Source organism: Dromiciops gliroides, chromosome 2 (genome assembly GCF_019393635.1).
Source record: "Dromiciops gliroides isolate mDroGli1 chromosome 2, mDroGli1.pri, whole genome shotgun sequence".
NCBI lineage: Eukaryota > Metazoa > Chordata > Mammalia > Microbiotheria > Microbiotheriidae > Dromiciops > Dromiciops gliroides.
Window position 1 is genome coordinate 435632379 of NC_057862.1, and position 23116 is coordinate 435655494.

General features: G+C 47.2%; 3 protein-coding genes across 3 annotated transcripts; 1 reads left to right on the forward strand and 2 right to left on the reverse strand.

Moving 5' to 3' along the window:
- Window positions 1–1302: 1302 nt before the first annotated feature.
- On the reverse strand, window positions 1303–6930 carry STPG3 (sperm-tail PG-rich repeat containing 3). Its single transcript, XM_043986148.1, is given in 7 exon segments — window positions 1303–1436; window positions 1875–1994; window positions 2144–2255; window positions 2597–2685; window positions 5556–5690; window positions 5979–6172; window positions 6818–6930. Coding segments are annotated over 7 exon segments (897 nt in total).
- Window positions 6931–9165: 2235 nt separating this feature from the next.
- Window positions 9166–15092, forward strand: FAM166A (family with sequence similarity 166 member A). Its single transcript, XM_043986147.1, has 7 exons — window positions 9166–9221; window positions 9788–10002; window positions 10089–10357; window positions 10547–10673; window positions 11964–12058; window positions 13697–13818; window positions 15032–15092. The coding sequence occupies exons 1-7, from the start codon at window positions 9166–9168 to the stop codon at window positions 15090–15092; spliced, it is 945 nt and encodes a 314-aa protein (XP_043842082.1).
- Window positions 15093–15112: 20 nt separating this feature from the next.
- TUBB4B (tubulin beta 4B class IVb) lies at window positions 15113–18297 on the reverse strand. Its single transcript, XM_043986146.1, has 4 exons — window positions 18140–18297; window positions 17548–17656; window positions 17290–17400; window positions 15113–16346 (listed from the first exon to the last, which is right to left on the reverse strand). The coding sequence occupies exons 1-4, from the start codon at window positions 18194–18196 to the stop codon at window positions 15286–15288; spliced, it is 1338 nt and encodes a 445-aa protein (XP_043842081.1). The 5' UTR covers window positions 18197–18297; the 3' UTR covers window positions 15113–15285.
- Window positions 18298–23116: the final 4819 nt, after the last annotated feature.

The window sequence follows — 23116 nt, forward strand, 5'->3', positions numbered from 1 at the left end:
ACAAGCCTCCAATGAGCTTGGACCAACCCAACAATTCCCTGTAAGAAGTCTGGACTGTGTTGGCTGAGAACAGAACTTCCACCCAATACCTCCCCAAACCCTCGCTCTCTCCTATGGAGGGCAGGCAGGCCTGCTGCCTTTTGGGTCTATTTCAGGGCTCTCCTGGGCTAGGCCAGTGTTATATGGGGCTATGGGTAGGGCAGAATCCCATAATGCCTGAGGGGCAGTTTGGGGGTGATGGATGTGTACTTTACTCAATACTGAACACAAACAGCATGCCAACAACTTATGTACACATCTGTACACACATAAACTTCATACATGGACATACACAGAGGTCAGACTTCTACCAACAAACTCCCTCATCATGAGGTCCCTCCCCTTACTTTGGGCAAAGCCAAACCCCAGTTCCCCATCCTAGTCTCCCCAGGGAGTTTGAGATTACTCTAAGGCAAGCCAAGCCAAAAGTAGCACCCAAGGATGCCAGAGGCAGGGGTCAAACTAATTGACCTCTCTGGGAACCAGTCTCCTGAAAGGGAAGAGTCACATGAGGGGAGAGAAGGATAGTGTCTTAAAGATGGATGATCTAGTGTCTCCAACTGGGGAATATACAGGCCTTTGCCTTGGGCTAGATCTAGTGCACATAAAGCAAGCACCTTCCACCGTGGAGTGTGACTGCCAGCCTCAGCTATATCCTGCCCACTCCCCAGTCGGGTCATTTCCCCCTTGGCTCTAGAGGATCCCTCGGGGCAGTTCTGCTCTTCAGTGAGGGTCTGTCGCCCTGAAAGTCTGCTGACCTCAGCTTTAGAAAGAGATCATGGCTGGAGTAAGACAGAGAGAGAAACTGATACAGAGACAGAATGAAATAACAAAAGAGCAAAAAGAGAAAGCAGGAGAGCAAAGATGGAAGTAGTGTCCAGTGCGTTATCATGTCTGTAACTGTGTGGGACTGGCTCTTAATGCTGAGTGTGTTCTTGTGTACTCTTTGCTTATTCTGAATGTTGTGTGTCAATCTGTGTGTGGAGTGGGAGCCATGAATGGAGTAGAGAGTCTAGGAAAAAGCAAAACGTATAACTATATAACAAGACAGGCAAGAAGACTTGGACCAAAGACAGGGCTGGGGCTCTGAGACGGAGGCCTCTCATTCCAGAGGATAGGAAAGAACCCAGGGGAGATTTGGAACCTCTGGTTGCTACCGAGTGGCCCAGGGCCCTGGGATTCTGGAGTTCTAATGTATATAGCACAGGCCATCAGGGGATCCAGGTTCAAGAGTGTGGCTTGAAGGGCCTAGGCTTCCAGGCTCTAGAGGGTGCAGAAGGGCCCGGTCTCATGCCGCTTAGGCCTGCGCTCACCCTGGATGAGGACTCCAGGCGTTGATGGGAATCGGGAGTTGTAGGAATCTTCAACATAGTAAGCAGCTGGTCCTGGGGTATGAGCTACAAAGAGGAGGAGAGCTGATGCTGGATACTGGCCACCCTCTGATTAGGCCCTGGAGACCTTCCTTCCACATTCTCAGGTCCCAGAGACCTCCATTCCCCTACTTTGGTCTCAGAAATCCTAATTCTTCCAAAGTCTCCATCTTCCTGATAACTCTCAGAGACCGCAGTCTTCCCACTAGAACCCTAAAGTTCTCAGTCTCCTATTTCTGCGACAGAAACCCTCTCTACTTGGTCTTAAGAGATCCCATCCCCCTTCATCACCCTGAAAGATTCCAATTCTGTTCTGTTCTTGGCCTCCAAAGTTCTCCTCCCCTTCTCATTCCCAGATACCTCATTGCTCTCACTTGACCCCTAAGACCCTTCTTCCCAGATCCCTGCTTCCCCAGAGACCCTCCTTCTCACCCTGGGGACTACACCGCATACCCTTCTCCTTACCAGGACTGACCCAACTGTTGAGAGCCTGGGCCCGGCTCATGGAGAAGGCAGGAGAGCGAGGGCCCTTGAGCTGAAAGCCTGGGATAACATTGTAGGTGTTCGGGCTGGGCCTTGTTTCCTCTGTGAGATTAGAAGTCTAATGAGTGGCCTGGAGGCAACAGCATTAAAGTACCAGTAGATCTCCTTTCCCCCTACCCCTTACCATCCCAGACTAGAATGACTGTAGGCTACTGCAGGAGGTCCCCTGGAAGGCATAGGGCTGCACTTACTGGCCTTGTTAACCAGCCTCCTGTGGCCGAAGGTGAAGGCGGGAAAGCTCGGCCGGCTTGGCTGCTGGGGCCCCAGACTGCAGGGCTGTGTGTAGTGGAACGGGGATGGCCACTGCAGGGATGATCAGACAGGGTACAAAAGGTCAGCAGAATGGGTGCTGGGGCTGGAGCTGGGCACACACCAGCCTGCATTGCCACCCTTCCCTCTATTTGCTTTACACCTGCACAAGGGGACCCTGAAGCTCTAGGGAGCATCCCACACTGTCGGGACCACACTGTCAGGACCACAGAAGCCCTTGAGTTTCCAGTTGGGGAGTTAGGCCAAGGTCTGGGGGAGTGAATCCATCTAGCTGAGTGCAGAGTCATTAGACAAAGCAAAGGCCTAGCTGTTGGGCCAGGGTCCCGCCAGGGATCTGGGAGCTAGGACTGAGGGGACAAAAAAGCAATGTGTACCTTCTTCTCACTGAGGAAGTCAGCCTTCTGCGTGAAAGGGCTTTCACTCTGGAACCAGGTGGTTTGCCATGCCCTGCGTCCACCACCATCTGCAGGGCATGTTGGGAGTCAAGCAGATCCCAATGAAGGAAAAGAGGACAGGAAGCTGGGGCAGGAATCCTGGGAAGGGGGGAGGCCAGGGAGGAGGGTGGTAACCAGAGTAGGGGACAAGCAGGCAAGACTGAATTTATAAAATACCCAATAGGGCCCTCTGAGGGCTGGAAAGTGGTGAAGGTGAAGGCTGGAGGGGCTAACTAAGACTTCCAACATTCCTACCTCCTTTGGCAGATGTGAGTACCAGTCCTATAGTATCTGAGATTTGTCTCCCTTTCCCTTAGGCCCACCACCCTGGGGTGCTGCTCAACCAGCTGAGACCAAGAGGGGTCTCAGGAGCAGGAACAAGGGCAATCTAAATCTCTGAATAGGGAAAGTGATAGGTAGGTACCTGTGCACAGAGGTAGGGATGGGAGGGGGTGTAGGGAGTTTCCCCCTCCTCCAAGCTGTTTGTCACCATGTGGGACCTGGGCCCTGTTGGCTCATGACCTCCTCAAGGGAGGTCCAACTCGAGGGACAGCCAGGCCTAGAGGACTTTGGGAGGGGCAGGAAGTGATAGGGCATCCTATTGGTATTGAGGGTGGCCACCATAGGCTCCTACCCAGTGGGCCTCCCCAAAGAGCAAGAGGTGATAAGGGTTGTACCTATAGGTTGGGAGAGGGAGAGAACCACAATGGGCCAGCAACAATGCCTTTCTATCACCCCTTTACATTTCCCTTCACACACACACACACACACACACACACCCTGTGGGTATGAAGGGAAACATATAGAGGGTGGGGGTTGGCACCACGCCCCCTCACATCTCCTTGGTCTGAATTGTGTTGGAGTAAGTTCCTGCTCCTTCCCACTCCTTAGGGGAAGATTCTGTTCTTTTGCCACCCTCTTGCATTGGGCTAGAGACCTCACTCACCATCAAGACATGCCTAAGATTCTGTCATGAGCGGAGATGGCGGTGGTGGAGGGGCTAAGAACAACACCTCCTCCTACTCCCACTGTCCTGGGAGCCCTGGATAGAGCAAATATTAGCTAGTGCCTAGTTCAAGCAAAATTGGTTGAAATAGGAAATTTTGTAGTCTCTTTCCTGGAACTCGGCCAAATATCTAAAAAAAGTAATCTCCCTCCTTGTTGTTTCCATCTTTTTTTTCTCCCACTCACTCCTTGCAATCTGGTTTCCAACCTCGCCCACCATTCCAAATGAAACTGATTCTCTCCCAGACTACTGATGAACAAGAGTTAACATTTTCATCAGTCCTCATCTTTCTTGACCTCTCTGCAATTTTTGAAAGTGTTGACCATCATTCTTGATCCTACTCACCTTCAGATGTTCCTTCCTGCTCTTTCCTGATTCTCTAACCTAGCTGACTACTCTTTTACAATCTCATCTACTCCCTAAGTGTGGATATGATATTCTTCAAGGCTCTGCCCTTCACATCTACTCCCCTAGTTCAATGATCAATCTTTTCAGATTATCTCAGATGAATATATTTGGTCCTAATATCTCTCTTGAGCTAGTCTAGTTCTATATCTTCACGATGTCCCGGAAGTGTAGCAAATTCCACGTATTCAAAAATGGAACTAAGCTTCCACCTGGAACCTACTCAAGAACAACATCTCTTCCTAATCCCTTGAACCTACTCCTCCATACACTATACCATGCCTCTAGTTGCCTGTTTTCACAACCTTGGTGCCATTTTCCTTCTATTCATCAACCTCTTTCACATTGCCATATCCAATCAGTTGCCAACTCTCATGGATTCTTTGTTGGTAACAATTCCTGAATCATTCCCCTTCTCTCCACTCCCTTGGTCACTAATGTAGGTTTCTAGCCCTTCTTTTCTGAATTGTAGTAATCTCTTGAACTCCTGAACTCCTGGCTTCTTCCAGTCTTTCCCCTTTCCTATCCAGCTGCCAAATAACCACCTCCTCCTCCTCCTCTTCCTCCTTTTTTTTTTGGGCAAATAACCTTTTTTTTTTTTTTGTGAGGCAATGGGGGTTAAGTGACTTGCCCAGGGTCACACAGCTAGTAAGTGTCAAGTGTCTGAGGCCAAATTTGAACTCAGGTCCTCCTGAATCCAGGGCCGGTGCTCTATCCACTGCTCCACCTAGCTGCCCCTGGCAAATAACCTTCTTGAAGCACACGATTAGTTTCTAAAATACAAACTCATTTCAAGTTTGTCATTTTAAAGCCTTTCACACAGCTTATTTTGCTAAGTTTATTGCACATTATACTCTCACTATCCCAGCCAAAACTGGACTGTTATATCCCCCACCTCTGGGCCTTTGCCCAGGTTATTCCCTGGGCCTGGGATACAATTGCTCCTCATCACCTCTTCTAAGGATATCTAGCTTCCTTTGAGGCTTACTCATGTAGCACTCTAAGGAAACCTTTCTTCAAGTCAGGGACCGGTTCTTCATTTTATAAGTGTATCACTCGGGGCAGCCAGGTGGCACAGTAGATAGAGCACTGGCCCTGGAGTCAGGAGGACCTGAGTTCAAATCCGGCCTCAGACATTTAACACTTACTAGCTGTGTGACCCTGGGCAAGTCACTTAACCCCAATTGCCTCACTAAAAAAAAAAAAGTGTATCACTGGTGCCCAATAAAGTGCCCTTGTACAAACAGAAACTCAAGAGATACTTAATTGTTTGGATTGGAAGTTACCAGACGATACACACGGGATGAGCTCCTTTCTTCCTCTACACAGTGTCACTTGTCTACCCTATTCTCCTCCAACTGAGGGCATAACTTCTTTGCCTCCTTCCTACAGATGCAAAAGGTTCAGGGCTGAGAGCAGTTATGTCTTAAGACGAGTGAATTGCTCAGGAGGGGGCAGTGTTGCTGAGAATGGATAGGGGGGCCGTACCCCGAGTGGGTGCCTTGCAGCTAATGCTGTAGTGGGGATGTGGTGAAGACTCCCGGATGCTCACATCAGGTGCAGAGTACTGGGTCGGCCCTGGAGTATCCATGTCTATCAGGATTGGCGGTCGTCTTTCTAAGCCTAGGCACAGGAGATGGAACTGAGTTTCTCAGGAACACCCCCTCCCCCATTTCCAGTATGTGTGTGTGCATATAGACATATGTGTATATGATATGTATATAAAATATATGTATGTATGTATACATGTGTGTGTGTGCTTTTCTCCTTGTGGCTACCCTCCTCCCAACTCCACCCTCTGGGTTAATGGATGGACTGTTCAGACTAGACCACCCTGAGTCTCCCACATGGTCAGAACTGAACTGGTTTCAGACCTGGAGGTAGGGCTACCATTCATTCCTCCTACCCCACTGCCATTCTACATGGCTCTGCACTTACTGAATTCCTTTATATTCCTGATCCGAAGTTGTGGTTCCTGTATCAGGTTGGTTCCCCCCAAAGGGAGTTTTTGAAGCTCCTGGGATGATGAATGCTTCATAGATTCCCACCTTTCTATAGATTGGGGGTGCATGGGTAGGACTGGATGGTTCCGAGACAACTTCCTCCTGTCCAAGGGACAGGATAGATAATGGAACTTTAGCATCCATAACTATGCCAGTCTCTTTCCTTCTGAGTCCCATTACCCTATTCCACTCCTTACCTGGGGACCATCACTCCATGACCCTATTTCAATCTTAACTATATGTCCTTTAAAATGGTCTATAATGGGGCAGCTAGGTGGTGCAGTGGCTAAAGCACCAGCCCTGGATTCTGGAGGATCTGAGTTCAAATCCCACCTCAGACACTTGACACTAGCTATGTGACCCTGGACAAGTCACTTAACCATCATTGTCCCACAAAAAAAATAAATAAAATGGTCTATAATGTGCAGTATTAATATTAATCCTATCTTTACCTCTATCCTCTTTCCAACTCCAAACATATCCCATTCGTTTCCACACCCAACCATTCCTTATTTCATCCCCATTCTCCCCCATCCTCATCCAAACCCTATATGATACTCCAGTTTTATTCCCATCATCTCTCTATTATCCCAACCTCATTTTCATCTCTTTTCTCAACCCCACTTTTCCTCAATCCCACTTTGGTCCTTGATTCCTCAAAGACCTATATTTTCATATCTTCCCATTGCCATTCCTCACCACCTTCTTAATGGCCCTCAATTTTCTCCCAAATCTGGGGCCAATTACCGGCTGCTGGGAGGTGCTGGCTGCCTTGTCTGTATACCACCATGGGTCCAGTGTTGGCCTCCATTCATATAAAAATTTGCCAAAAACTTGACAGCCTTCTGGTCAAAATTCATCTTTTTTCCGATCTAAATATTGTGTCCTCCGTGTTGGCTAGTCTAGACTTTCCCCAGGCTAGACATCATGGTCACATCACAAGGACACTCTTGTTGTTGCCATGGTGAAGAATGGGGGAAGGGTGTTCTCCTGGTTCTGGAGAGAATGAGATGGGGAGGAAGGTTGATATGCAGGGACTTGGGTGTGGATTTAGGTACAGAGCTGAACAATACAAATCACAGCCTAATTTTCTCACCACTAAGGTTTTTTCATTTCCAGAGTACAATTAATTGCTTCATAGGATCCCAAAATTGACTAAAGGGCTGTAGCTTATTTCCTGGGCTCATGACTCTATGGATGGGGGTGAAGAAAGTCCTCATAATGAGTTCTCACCTCTTCCTGGTCCCAATAGTCTTCATTTTTTTTCCTCTCTTTTTATGTTGCTTCCTTGTTCACTCACTTCCCTTTTACTGCAGCCCTGGATTCCTGACTCCCCAAACCCCTTGTTTCACTGTAGAAAATCTAGGTCAGGGCCAACAACCTCTCTTTTTAGAGGAGTATGTGCTCAGGAGCATCTTGAGGACTCAGTAGACTAGGTAACTAGAAAAGAGGAGAGAAAAGCAGAAAGGAAGAGAGGCTCTTGGGGAGGGCACCCACCAGGCAGTACCCTTAGCGCCCTAGTGACACCCCACCCTAGCCCAGTCTTAAGAGTCTATTTTATGTTTCTAATTCTCTTTTGTCCTTTATGACACATAGAACTTCCATTAATGGAAGTCAGTCTCAACCAATATATTTCACTGGTTCAGGGACTGTCTCTCTCTCTCTCTTTTTTTTGGCAGGGCAATGAGTATTAAGTGACTTGCCCAGGGTCACACAGCTAGTAAGTGTCAAGTGTCTGAGCCTAGATTTGAACTCAGATCCTCCTGAATCCAGGACCAGTACTCTATCCACTGTACCACCTAGCTGCCCCAGAGTCTGTCTCTTAATGAATGACTCCTCTTGCTCTTTTGCCCTCCTTCCTGTCCTATACACACCAGGCTTCCCTTTGGACACCAGAATCATTGGGAGACATACCTCTTTGGCACCATCAACTAGGAACGCCCAGAGGGATCTCCCACGGCAGTAATTCAATGTTCTACAAAGCTGGGGCAGGGCGGAGGTAGCTCAGGGAACTTAGTGAGCTTAAAGAGACTGTGCCTATTGCCGTATGTACATGGCTACACTATGGGGAAAGATAGAAAATTAAGATGTGGTCTTCTGCCCACTGGGGGCTCAAAGGTTAAGTACAACATCATAGAATTTAGAGATATATGGTTCAATTCTGTTTAACAGATGAGGAAACTGAAGCTTAGAGAAGTGACTTGCCCAAAGCCATCAGTATAAGCATCAGAACTTGCTCCCATGACACGACTGCAATAATAATAGCAAGATTTTTGCCCAAATCACAATGTGAGATACTATGCTGTATATGGTAAGTGGTGGTATAGAGAAATTCCAAAGAATTCAGAAAAGGAAGAGTTAAAAACAGTCAAAGGAAGGCTTCTTGGAAGAGGAATGAATGACTTATGTTATGGCAGATCCCTGACCACAAAACCTAAATCACTGATTGCTGCAGACAGAGGTGTCATCTAACAAGGTAGTATAAATTTCCCACTAGTCAAAGGCTTTTTGTTTGTTTGTTCGTTTGTTTTTGTTTTTTGCAGGGCAATGAGTCTTAAGTGACTTGCCCAGGGTCATACATCTAGTAAGTGTCAAGTGTCTGAGGCTGGATTTGAACTCAGGTCCTCCTGAATCCAGGGCTGGTGCTTTATCCACTGTGCCACCTAGCTGCCCCCTAGTCAAAGACTTTAAGTTTGAGATAGGAACCATGTGGTAACCGATCAAGCAAGATGGGGTATATCCGGTGGGGATAGGGGTTCTTCTACCATTCACCCCCAACCAAAGCTACCATGAGATTTGTGATTCTGTAGCTCTGGTGCAAGGAGAAATCAGGTAAGGAGGAAGAAAATCAAGTTTTGAGTTTTCAGGTGGCCACGGAAACCTGGGGACTTTAGAGATTAAGGCTAAAGCAGCACCCAGGAGGTCTGGCTTCTGAGTATCTGAGGTGGGGGAAAGGGAGCATCAGGCTTTTAGAGGTTATTTCTGGTCTTGGTACCATCTCTTCACAATGGTTGCCCTGGTAACGATCTCCTCTGAGCAGAAGGGTCTGATGTCCTGGCCAGGCTGCATCCAGTTCAGGATCTACTGGGGTTACAATGATAGCAACTAAGAGTCACAGCCTTTTCACACCGGAGCCACACTATATTCCTGGGTAAGAATTCTACCATGTCTCCTGTTTAAGGACTGGGGTTGGGGACAGGGGGCTCAGGAGTTTGGAGGCTGGGGGACTGGGGCACCCTGGGCTGGGGAAATGGCTGGTGGGGAGGACTGGAGAGGGAAAATGGTTGAGTGGGGGTGGGTCAGAGACTGGGTGGTAAGCAAATTAATAGGTAGGGAAACTAGGCTATCATTGGTTGAGGAGTGGTATGACTGAGAGCCCCTGGGGAAGGTTCTGGTGAAGAACATCACACATAGTAACACCTTGCCTTCTCTGGTCTACATCCATCTCCTTTCAGACTCATAATCCTCCCCAATGTCTTAGAAAGAATGAATGAGATTCTAGTATTGATTACTGTTCTTTTTTCCCACATCTGGAACTCATTTCCTATCCCCATTGAGGGGAATCACGTATGTCCAAAGGCTTTTAAATCTGAATTTGGTTCACTTGAGAAAATGTTGGCTGTTTTCTATCATCATTTTCTTTGTGACAGTATCCCCCACTGTCCGGTTCACCAGGTATCTCTCCTTCTTTCTCTGACTACATCTCTTTATCCCTAGCTATGCCGGCTTCTATCCCCAACTACGGTACCAGGTGGGATACACTTATGGCCGGACCACTGCACAGGTGCTGACGGACCCAACAGTGAATAAGAGCCCATGTTCTGTGTTGGCACCGCTCAGCAAACCCAAGTTCATTGAGGATTATAGCCAAGGTAGAACAAACCATGCAAAATATATGGATGCGAACCAGCCTTACATCCCCCATTACACAGGTGAGAAGCTAAGATATGCACCTCCTTCACTTGTGTCTGGCTCAGGGACTCTCCTGTTCACATTTTTCACCTCCATGTCTACTCAGGATTCCAGCCCTTTAAGGATTTTGAGATCAGAGGACACTATCCATTCCTTGGGACAGAGCAACGTAACATGCCTATGCCAGACAGTGATCGGTACATGCCTTCGACAGGCACAGGCATTGAAACCATGCCCTACCATCCTTACCCACCATGTCCACCAAGCAAGAAGGTCAACGAACCTGAATTTGGACATCCAGGTCTCCGACTGGCATATGGAAAAGAAGGGTGGAAAACCCCACCCTCTCTCCAGAAGGCCCCTGTATATCCCCAGGTACACAGAGGGTTCCCTGTTAGTATTCAGTTGATTCCTCCCCCAAGGATCCAAAATGCAAGAGGTTGGGGGGGAGAGAATGGGGGGAGTATCCAAGGGAGCTCTGAGAGGGGAATGGGGGAGGAGGTGGAGAATAGCCTGTTTAGCCAGGCTAAGGAGGTGACTCTAGCTTCACCCTCCTTGTTCTAGCTGCACCACTTCCGGAGAGATGTGTATCCCCCTCTGCAACCCCAGACGGAGACGCTAGATGTCGGCAGGTTTGAGAGGCTTCCCAAGCTAGACAAGCCCAACCTGATCCAGCACAAAGCCATCTCGGGTGGGTGGCCGGAGCCCAGAAGCCGTGACTGGCTTACAGTCCTGGTTCTGCCATGAACTTGCTGAGACTTTTTTGGGCAAGTCCCTTCACCTCTCTGGGCCTCAAGTGTCTTACCTGTAAAATGAAGTATTAGTTTATCTGATCTTTAGGGTCCTTTCAGAGACCAATACACTGATTCTAAGCTAGAGGTTTTTTTCTCTCCCTTAGCATTCATTCCTTCAGGGCTTCACCTTTGCCTCCACACTTAGACCATTGCTCCTGTGTACTCCAAGCTTCTGCCACCAGAAGTGGGTATTAGAGAGACACCAAAGGCCCTGGAACAGACCAGATGCATTAGGTCCCAGCTACCATCCCTCTCACACTAGAGAGATATGCAAAACCTGAAGTCCTGTCTGTCATCCTGGTGACACATAACTTTGGCTCCATGGAAATCCAGAGTTCAAAACTATGCCAGTGGATGAAGGGGAGAGAGAGAGATGACTCAAAAAGGAAGATGAAAGTGCTACTGCGGGAGGCCAAGCCCTGACTGATGGGTCATGTGGTGGGCATCCTTTCACACCTGCCTGCTGGACTGGCTCCTGAGAATCACAACACCAAACCTGGCTTATTCACAAGATTGCGACAGCTATGTTGAGAGACGCTCAGTCTCCTAACAAAACGTACCTTTCTCTTCTTGCCCCAAGAGGCCACTGTGTTGTGCAGAGAAAACAACATCTGAACAAAACCTTCCACTCTTGTTTCTCCTGTACGTGTCCCTAGCATTCTATCAGAGAGCACTGAAGCTTATCAACAATAACTCTACCAAGATAGCACTTTGCAGTTTACACATCTGCACATATATTTCCTCCTCATAGCAAGACTGTGGGGTGAACAGGTGGGAGCACTCTGATCTCACTTTTGAGGAAATTGAGGCTCAGAGAATCAAATGATTTGCCCAAGGTCATACAGCCAGCAAATGGCAAAGGCAGGACTGAAACCCAAGGCTCCTGACTCTTAGTCAGTCAACAAGCCATTATGAAGGGCTTTCTATTTCACTGGGCTAAATAAATAATTACAGATACGAAGAAAGGCAAAAAAAAAAAAAAAAAAAGGTCCAGTGCTCCTTCCATTCCAATTGCCCTGCTACATAGGGGGAGTACCAATGGGTTAAAAACTACAGGGTGGAGTACACATAGAATTTAAATCCCACAAGCAGGTTAAAAGGTGTTCCAGTCAGTTGCAAAAGTGAAGTTGGGGTTTCTTGTTCAATATTCCCTGGATTTGTGACATTCTTTCATCTGCCCCTTGCAGGGTACGCTGGATTCGTACCACGATTCACTTGGGTGATGGGAATGAATTATCGAGATGGTGTCCAGCAGGCCATGGACGAATTCGATAAGAGTCAGGTAAATGAGACCTATCTGAGAGTCATAGAGCTCCTTCCCAGGTATAGCCACTGTGTTAAATGAAGTGCCATGTCTCATTGCAATGTGTCCTACTTGGGGCTGCTTGGGTCCTGGGACCAGCCACGTAAGACTTTGGCTGAGGACTGAAAGCAATCAAAAAACATAGGAAGGGAAAAATTGTCCAAGCCAAAAGCAAACAGCCTTGAAGGGTGACAAGGGATTGCAAGTGCATTTCCCTCTGGACCTTGAACTCCCTGCAGGCCTCCCCACGAGAACCTATCACACTCATGGAAAATCTTCCCCCTTCCTTCAGTTCTACTCAGTGCCACAATTGCGGGGATGCTACTCTCCCTAAAGACTCTCTAAAGCACTGGCTTCAGGAAACACATGGAATCGCTGGTGTTCTGGGAAAGTTAGGGGCTACTTTAAATGGAATAGCACTAAAAACTCTGCCATTCACCTTGATATTGCCTGCTTCTTAATATGAAGCTAGCTCATGGATAAGACAGGAGCTAGAATAACAGGTTTAAGCTGCCTTGGAAGACCCCAAAAGCAAGGAAGTTTAAAAGGCCTTCATTTCTCAGCATTCTCTGAGGCAGAGAAGTTGCTCATCCCTCCTCTTTCCCAATGACTTTGAGCAATATTGGTTTAGCTAAAGTTAAGTATCTTCTGAAATGTCAGAACTGCAGAGGCTGCAAAAACACCAGTCAGAGAGTCACCAAGTGTTGCTTGGCTTCTAAATATTTCCATAAAGACAACAGAAAGGGAAAACTTTCTAATTGTGGAAGCCTCCACCCTGATGGGGAGGAAATTCTTAAAGTACAGCAGAGAAGTAAAGGGGGTGGTATGTGGAATTGAGGAGAGTTGTAAAGTCTAGGAGAACCTATGAAAAATACACTAACAACTTTATTGCTTCCCTGCCTGGGCCAAAAACTGGTGGAGTATGCTTGTACCAGGTAGACAGGACAGGTAGCTAGGGCACCCAGAGATGGTACAGGAGAATGCCAGTGCCAAAAGACTGCATGTTTCACATCATTGCTCCTTTTCCCCAAGGTTTCAATCCCTATGGCTGAAGTTCTGTCCGGACAACCCCTGCCTCCCACCATTCCACTGCCTTTTTCTTCCCAGCTAATTAATTTGCTGGTTGGAGAGAACTGACAGCTCCTACTCTTTTCTCTACTATTCCCAACCTTCTTTTCTAGATGCCAGAGAATTATTGTGCTTCCTAGATGGCACCTGAACAGAAACTCACTTCTTACAGGCCTTGCAGCATCTGACACCATCAGGCACCTGGTGCCCACTAACAATGGGGCCTAAGCACCACTCTTGATTGTCCTCCCATTTGGCAGGACAATGAGATTCCAACCTGATAAACATCAATGTACCACAGCCAAAATGGGTGAGAGCATTCCACAGGCTGCCTTTAGTTAAATTTCCTCAGACTGATAGGAATCTGGCACCAACAGGGCCTTGGAGTAAAAAGAAATGTTAATGTCAAGTTATCATTTACACAAAGGCAGGAAACACAATTTACCAAAAGGCAGGCAAGTTAAGCTTAATTAAATATGTTGGCTTTCTTTAATAGTTATTGAGCAGAAAAACTTCTGCATTTGCAAGTAACAAAGAATATTTTCCCAGTTTCTAATAAGAAACCCTGTTTACGCTCTGGGAGAGAGACTACCAAAACAACACTGGCCAGACACCAAAGTTTACCACAGTCAAGGACTGATACCTTTCTACACAGGATTCATACCAAGTATGTAAGTTGTAACTAAAATGACAAGTGTTTTGAGAAAAATAAGCTATATAGGAATTAAGAAACTGACTTGCACCTATTAATAGTTTTGAAATATTAAAGAAGGGTAATGGGAAAATGATTCAGTAATGTCCCTGACTCCTAACTCCTTTTAAAAACCATTTGGGGGCAGCTAGGTGGCACAGTGGATAGAGCACCGGCCCTGGAGTCAGGAGTACCTGAGTTCAAATCCGGCCTCAGACACTTAACACTTACTAGCTGTGTGACCCTGGGCAAGTCACTTAACCCCAATTGCCTCACTAAAAAAAAAAAACCCAAAAACAAAAAACAAAAAAAAGACACCATTTGGGGGGAGATGGGGGGGTGGTGCAGCTAGGTGGCAGTGGATAAAGCACAGGCCCTGGATTCAGGAGGACCCAAGTTCAAATCCAAGCCCAGCCTCGGACACTTGACACCAGCTGTCACTTAACCCTCATTGCCTCAACGAAAAAACAAAACCCATTCACTTCTTAGTCCCGCCCCTACCCCTCTTCCTAGTGTAGTGTTTGCACTGATTCTCCTAAAACATCTACATTCCCTAGCAGGGTCCAGCAGTTTTGCTCATCTTTATAAACGGGTGCTACTAAAGATTTAGTATTAATAGCTTTGTCACTCTCAACTAATATAAACAGATTTGGGCTTATTAGAAAGTGAACCTTACACTTGTTTTATAACAAGTTTGGGAACTACTAAGGAATTTTCTTAGTGGCAATGACAAGAGTTAAGAAGCAGGTACAACCTTTGGGCAAAAATCCCTCTGGACTTTGCACCAAATAGGTGACTGCCAATCTAACAAACACAGGCTGTGCTCAAACTATAATCCAGATGGTAAACTATGCCATAGACTGAAGCATGTATGGGAAAGCCTAAGAGAAAAGCTTTGCAGGCTAATTAAGGTCCATGACAAACCTTAAAGCCATAAAGCCATGTGTAAATTTTAAAACAAGGCTTTTAAAATCTTCAAAGAAACTCAGGCAAGTCTTTTAGCTGCCATTAGCTAAAAAGCTTATTTATTCACCACTAATGACCATTTGAGGATCTCCCCTTAAGGGAAAGCAACCATTTTATTAGGGAAACTCCCCGACAATTAAAACACAGGGCCATAGAAACATTTTGCTCTGGGAAGCCTTGACATTATCACCAATAATCTTTTCAGTCCACCTTCTGCTCTTTTACAGCTTTGAGACAAACTTATGGTTTAACATTTGGCAGCAGTACTCGCAAAGCTTATCGAAATGAACAGAAAAGACGAAACAATGCACTATGAAAAATGCTTTAATGGTGTTATCTGTACAGCATTCGATGTCAAAGAACAGGAAAACAGCAAGTGCAGAATGCAGCGAGACATGAACATCAGAAAACAAGTTTGTGAGTGAATAAAAAGAGTTCATACAGCTTTCAACATAATTTACAGAGTAACTGATGCACAGCTTTACGCCACCTCCTCTTCAGCCTCCTCCTCAAATTCTCCCTCCTCCTCAGCTGTGGCATCCTGATACTGCTGATACTCAGAAACCAAATCATTCATGTTGCTTTCTGCTTCAGTGAATTCCATTTCATCCATGCCCTCTCCAGTATACCAGTGTAAGAAAGCCTTTCTGCGAAACATGGCTGTAAACTGCTCAGAAATGCGCTTAAAGAGCTCTTGGATGGCAGTACTGTTACCAATGAAGGTGGCAGACATTTTCAGGCCCCGGGGTGGGATGTCACAAACGGCCGTTTTCACATTGTTGGGGATCCATTCAACAAAGTAACTGCTGTTCTTGTTTTGAACATTGAGCATTTGCTCGTCTACCTCCTTCATGGACATACGGCCTCTGAACACGGCTGCCACTGTAAGATAGCGCCCGTGCCTCGGGTCACAAGCAGCCATCATGTTCTTTGCATCAAACATCTGCTGGGTGAGCTCTGGCACAGTTAAAGCACGGTACTGCTGGCTACCACGGCTAGTCAGTGGAGCAAAGCCAGGCATAAAGAAGTGCAGACGGGGAAAGGGAACCATGTTCACTGCCAGCTTACGCAAGTCAGCATTAAGCTGCCCTGGGAATCGTAAGCAGGTGGTGACACCACTCATGGTTGCTGACACCAGGTGGTTCAGGTCACCATATGTGGGAGTGGTCAATTTCAGGGTTCTGAAACAGATATCATAGAGGGCTTCATTATCAATACAATAGGTTTCATCTGTGTTTTCTACAAGCTGGTGTACAGAGAGGGTCGCATTGTAGGGCTCTACTACAGTGTCCGATACCTTGGGGGAGGGTACAACGCTGAAAGTGTTCATGATTCTGTCTGGGTACTCTTCCCGGATCTTGCTGATTAAGAGAGTGCCCATCCCAGACCCAGTCCCACCACCCAGAGAGTGTGTCAGCTGGAAGCCCTGGAGACAGTCACAACTTTCCGCTTCTTTTCTTACAACATCTAATACTGAGTCAACCAGTTCCGCACCTTCTGTGTAATGGCCTTTTGCCCAGTTGTTTCCAGCACCACTTTGGCCTGAAAATAAGAAATGTAATTAATCATTCCTTTCATGATCAATGGCTATTAAGACCATCCTAGTATCTACAACTCTTAATATGCTCCCCCCCCCCAACCCTACCTACCTCAAGAGATATCCCAAGTATATCAGGGTCTCAATTCTTAAGAATAACAAAAGCAATGCAAAAACCCCACTTTACATTGTTAAGATCAAACCTCACTTTAAATAGCAAAAACAAAAAAGCTACTAATGTTTAAAATATTATAATGTCAAAAATTAAGTTTGACCCCCCCAAATCCAAGCATTACAGCACAAAAAACCCCAGCTTCCCCAGTCACTTTAATTAATAAGCATCTTGATAAGATGCCTATTAATGTGAAAAGGAACCCTTAGAAAGAACCATAATTGCTCTTGTCAAAGTGTTAGAGAAAAAGTGACAGACCCAGCTGGCATCAAGCCAATGAGTATTGGCAAGTTATTTTACTTGACTCTTAAATTTCCCTCTGGTATAAAATATACAAATTGATTCTCTTATGTTCTCTTCTAGTTTTAATATTCTATGAATTATTTTTTAGATTTAATTTTTTGGGGTGGAGCAATGAGGGTTAAGTGACTTTGCCCAGTGTCACACAGCTAGTGTCAAGTGTCTGAGGCTGAATTTGAACTCAGGTCTTCCTGAATCCAGGGCTGGTACGTTATCCACTGAGCCACCTAGCTGCCCCTTATGAATTCCTTAAATGCCACGGGGGAGGAGGGTGTGAGGGAGATGAAAGACTTGAGTCATGCAGCTTGTTGCCAGGTACCAGGGGAACCAGTGCCAACTCCTCTCCCCCTTTTCTCCCCACATAACCTAAACTCAAGATCAAAAGCTAGGGGCTACACCCAGCTGTTTCCCAAAGGGGCTTTAATAGCTCAATGATCTAAGGGAGATGTTAAGAAAATGTAATAAAAACTGCTTACCGAAGACAAAGTTGTCTGGCCTGAAAATCTGTCCGAAAGGTCCAGACCGGACAGAGTCCATTGTTCCAGGCTCAAGATCGACCAGAACTGCTCGGGGCACATATTTCCCACCTGGAAATTGAGACGGCATTAGTCAGGGAGGCCTGATGAGCAAGGCAGCCCAGGGAAAAGGGAAAGGCCCTGCCCTTAGCAACCAAGGGAGAGGAGCAAGACCATAAAGCGGAGGAGGAGGGGAACCACTGAGTTTAAACCACGTACCGGTGGCTTCATTGTAGTAGACGTTGATCCTCTCCAGCTGCAGGTCACTGTCCCCATGGTAGGTTCCGGTGGGGTCGATACCATGTTCGTCACTGATCACCTCCCAGAACTGGAAGACATTGGCGGGTTGATCAAGCACAGCTAGACCTGAGTCACCGAGGGCGGGCTGGCGGTGCAGCCGGTGCAGCGGAGGGCGGAGCTGGCCACGCCCCGGGCGGGCTCCGGGCGGGCGAGGAGGCCGAGGCCAAGTCCTCGTCCTGCTCTTCCCTATCCTCTCTCCCTCCCTCCTTCCTCTCCTCCGCCCCCGCCCCGCTTTCCCCAGGGGCCTCACCCAGGGCTGGGCCCGGAAGCTCAAGCAGCCAGAGCACCCCAGAGATCACGACCCGCCCTCCCCCCACCCCAATCACAGCCAGCCCTTCCCTCTTCGAATTCCCTTCAAATACACCCGAAGCGCAGCAGCTTCCCTTCTCCGCAATGCGGAGCTGGCCCAGACCCTCCCGGCGCCATCTTTCCCGGTGCCGCCACCCTTAGCGATTCCCAGGGTCGGCTCCAATCTCCCAAGAACCCTCCCACCTAGGCCAGGACTACCCACCTTTGCGCCGATTTGGTTGCCGCACTGCCCGGCCTGGAGGTGTACGATCTCCCTCATGGTAACGGCTGCGGCGACGGAGACAAACACACAGAAGCGGAAGAAGATCGGGCGCGCAGACTGCTGCAACCGACGTTTGCCGAACTCTTATATAGCCACAAGCACCCGCCTCCTCTCGCCATTTATTGGATAACTAGAACGAGGCCACAAGTTTTTATAGATCATTGGTTCCAACCGTGTCAATCTACGGCTTCAATTCCCGCCTTCCTGACGATTCCCCTTCTTTATTGGTGAATGATAGTTTCACGTCTACCTATCAGGAGGCCCCCCTCGCGCTGCAGTGCATTCTCCACTGGCTGTTTCAAATGATTGATTTGTCTTTTCATTGGCCGACTCAGTCGAGGGCGCCGAGGGGCTCAAACTATTGGTTGATAGAGGCTAGCGTCTTAGTAACCGCCGCACTGCAGCGGGAGGCGCGCAGAAGGGTGGAGCGGGCGGGTTCGGCCTCGTGTGGGGGCGGAGGCTCTGCTTCTGGGTTCCTGAGGCTCCTCCGGGGAAGAGTGGCGGAGGCCGCGCCCCTCTTGGAAACTGTTTGTGTAGAGTCGCGTGGCCCTGGGCAACCGGGGGCGGGGGGAGACGACGGGGAGACGGCCTCTAAGTTGGGGGCTGGCCAGGCTCTGGAGGGGCGGCAAGGTCTTCTCCGCCAGGACTTGGCCTGAGTTGTTGGGTGATTCTAGGGGGTCCTAGGAGCGGCCGAGCCCTGGCTGGAGTAAAGGCTGAGCAAAGACCGAAGGGCTCCTCAGCTCTTCCATCCCCCGACAGTGTCCTGAAGCTTCGTCAGGGAAACTGTCCTGGTGTGGGGGGGTCGCTGATCGTGGGCCCCAGCATCCCCGCCGCCTTGGGGTACTCAAGCAGACAGTACGAAATAGGACTGAGGGTGTAGATTGAGTTCTATGCTCATTAACCCCCGTGTTGCTGCTGTTTTTAAAGCCCTTGTTCTTCCAAAAGTTGTAATCTTATTCACTTATTCACACTGGCCCTATACCCTTTCCCCATTACCCAGCACAAACACACACACACACACACACACACACCACTCCCACACACTCTAGAAGTGGGCAGCATAGCGGGACATCTAAACCAGGAAGGGCATCTCGGAAGCTGTCTAATCCAATTCCCTTTCACCCGGGCCCAGAGGCAAAAGGATTAGGTGAAGGGAGGTTCCAGGCTTGCACCCCACAGCACGACCCCCTGCAGCAACCCCCCCCCCCGCCAAACCCCTACAGCATGAAATAAATAGAGGTGGCAGCAGAAACAAGTCTATTAAAGGGTAAAGATAGCTAGGGGAGAAAATTCCTGAAGGGGTTTTGATACTCCTACTTCCTGACTACCAGGATCAGAGTAGGGAGCACTGGTTCCCTGCCCCCCACCCCCAACACATAATATAATGCAGATCTTTGGAATAAGCTGTGCTTGTAACCAGCTACGCCATGGTTGCCTTGCCTCTGCAGAAAGCTATTTTTAACTGCATCTGTAAGAGGTACAAATTGGAACTCCCACCTACCCTGCCAATGTCATTGAGCTTAAGAAACTTTTCCTGTTTAGAGCTCAGCACTTCTGAGCAGCCCAAGTCACTGATGCTACCTTAAAATTCAACTGCCTACTCTGTGCACGACTCTCAGCTAGAGCTAAGAGAAATCCAAAGATAAACAAGGAGTTTGTATGTAGTAGGGAGATAAACCATTACACAAAATAGAATGAGTGCAAAAATGAATTCAATAGAAGTTTAGAGGAGGCACAGAGAAATTAGGCTGTCCCTCCCTGGCTCCTATATAAGCCGTGGGTTGTAACTTGGCCCGATGAATCCAGGAGTCTACATTACTGATGGATTATTGCACTGATCTTTGCTTTACTAATAGACTCATCATTTCCATTGCTCCCCAACTGAAGAAAACCCTGTACTCCCGTGCTGCTTGAGAGGATTATTCCGCCTGTTTTGCAGGAAGGGAAATGGAGAAACTGGTTGGTTAGCTTACTTGCAAATCACACCAAAGTTCCAGTCAAGACTTGGAACTGCTGTTTTGGGGATTCCTATCTGGGCAGTTCATGGTGGCCAGAGAGCCCTTCTTTTCTCATGTCTGTGTATACTATGCAGCCTGTTGGCCTGGTTCCTGTTACCTTGGTACCTTCAGGCTTCTGTGGAGTACACAAAGCTGGGTGGGTGGAGAAGGGAAGCAGAGGGAAGAGGGATAAAGGAAAACTATTAGACTACTGCAGAATCGTGCTGTTGTCAGTTGGTAGACTGGCTTGTTTCCTGCATTTTTTCCTTTTACCTCCACCTCAGGGAATTAAGGGCAAGTAATCCCTTAGATACATGTTCCTCCATTTCTCTTTGCCTAGAGAGAATGAAACTGCCTGAGAAACGAATGAAATATGTGTACCTACCTTGGACAAAAGGCTGTATTATATCTTTGGAGAGTATTATTCTGGAACAGTTGACAGGAAATGTGATTAGTATTCCAGATTCAGCTCCAACCTTGGGAATGGATTGCAGCTAGCTAAATTAATTATTTATTTGGACAATATTTGTCCTCTGGAGAGTGACTCAGCATATAGGCTAAATAATTCACATTCGGGTGATGGGAATTCAGTAATTTAAACACACACACTGCTGTAGGCAAGAGCAAGGAAGAAAGGCAGAGCCTGTCTTGGAAATCATCTCTGATATATTCTAATGCCAGACCAATCTTGCTTCTTGAAAAAAAAGGGAAGAGATTCTGCCCTTGGGCACTCTAGCTGTCAAGGTGGTCAAGGTGAGACAGATGGGGGAGGGGGACTGGCTAAGAGAAGGAAATGATGTGGGAAAGAACCCTTGGACTCTGTGCTTCATCAACCAGAACCAGACCCACAACTGTTATTCTTCTTCTTCTCTCTCTTTTTTTTTTGGTGGAGCAATGAGGGTAAAGTGACTTGCCCAGGGTCACACAGCTAGTAAGTGTCAAGTGTCTGAGGCTGGACCTGAACTCAGGTCCTCCTGAATCCAGGGCCTGTGCTTTATCCACTGTGCCACCTAGCTGCCCCCAGACCCACAACTGTTTAGAGAAATTCTAGGATTTTTTTCATAAGTCTTGCGCCAAGACTGTGAAGAGATATGAGGAGGACATGGGCCCCTGAAACATTCACTGTAGTATATGTTCCCTGTACAAGAGTATGCAGATCTTGGGAAGATCTGAAGGGGGCACAAGGATTCTAGACCCTCTTCCTCCATCTCCCTGGCCTCTGCCCTTCCTGCCTTACCCCCATCCCCACCCTCCCAGTGTCTGGAATAGAATGGTGGGATGCATTTTTTAAAAGTGAGGTGGGGAGGGGAGGTAGTATGATATAGTGGGAAAAGCATTGGGTTTGGATATCAGAAAACTTGTGTTCAAATCATGGCTCTGCTATTTCCTGCTTGTGTGACCTTGGCTAAGTCAATTAACCTCTATTCAGCTCAATTTCATCATCTGTAAAATTAATAAGAGGGGAGGGGTTGGACTAAGTGATCTAATTCTCTTCTAGTTCTAAAATCTGGTCAGTGGATAGAGGTCAAAAATGAATGAATTTGGGTTTGATGTCAGGAAAAACTACCTAACAATTAAAACTGTCCAATTAGACAGCTGGAGTTGAATAGGCTGCTTCTGGAGGTTGTGTGGGTTTTGCATTCTTGAAGATCTTCAAGCAGAGATTAGATGAACCCTTAGGATACTGTTAATAATGAGAATTCCTTTTAGGTATAAATCGGATTAGCTGGCCACTGAGGTTCCTTTCAGTGGTCTCTCATAGACCAAAAAAAACCCTGTTTTCTCTCATGGCTGGACTGGGGCAGGGAATATTCAGGAGAAAGTAGGTGCCCCATTAGCCCACTGTGTCCTGTTGTTGAATCATTTCAGTTGTGTCTGATTCTTGGTGGCCCCATATGGGGTTGTCTTGGCAAAGATACTGGAGTAGTTTGCTATTTCCTTCTCCACCCCATTTTACAGATGAGGAATTGAGGCAAACAGGGTTAAGTGACATACCCACAGTCACACAGCTAGTAAAGTGTCTGAGTCTAGATTTGAATTTAGGAAGATGAGTGTTCCTGATTCCAAGGCCAGCACTCTACTACACCACATCGATGCCCTGTTATGTCCTGAGGTCAAAATTATTCAGTATTTGAGATACACAGATATAACCTGGGTCAGCTGGGTGGCACAGTGGATAAAGTACAGGCACTGGATTCAGGACCTGAGTTTAAATCCAACCTCAGACACTTGACACTTGCTAACTGTATGACCCTGGGCAAGTCACTTGACCCTCATTGCCCCACAAAAAACCAAAAAAACAACCAAAAAAACCCCAAACAAAACCAAATATAACCTGAAACATTTATCCTAGAAAAGAAAGTCAATGCCTCAAAAAATTGGAGAATATGCATGAATTATAAGTAAGTGAAGCAAATGGGGCAGGTGAGTTTCAAGCAACAAGTTTTTATTCTTTTTTTTTTTTTTGTGGGGCAATGGGGGTTAAGTGACTTGCCCAGGGTCACACAGCTAGTAAGTGTCAAGTGTCTGAGACTGGTATCCACTGCACCACTTAGCTGCCCCTCAAGCAACAAGTTTTTACTAATTGTCATTTTACTCTATGCAAAGTTATTGTGATAAGCACTGGTGTCACAAAAACAAAAGTGCTCCTATAGAGCTTGCATTCTAATGGGGAAGAGATGTACATATATAAGTGTATACACAGTGCATAGAAGGCAGACAATGGGAAAGCACAGGTGTCTAACAGAACTAGAAAAACACCTACCGCAGAAGGTGGGACTTGGCACTGATCCTGAAGAAAACAGGAGACAAAGAGGGAGAGCAGGCATGATGGTTAGCCAGGGCAAAGGCACAGAGGTGGGAGTATGCGGAAGAAGACGTCACAACCGTATCACAACTTGGACTTTGTACAAGAGTTTAT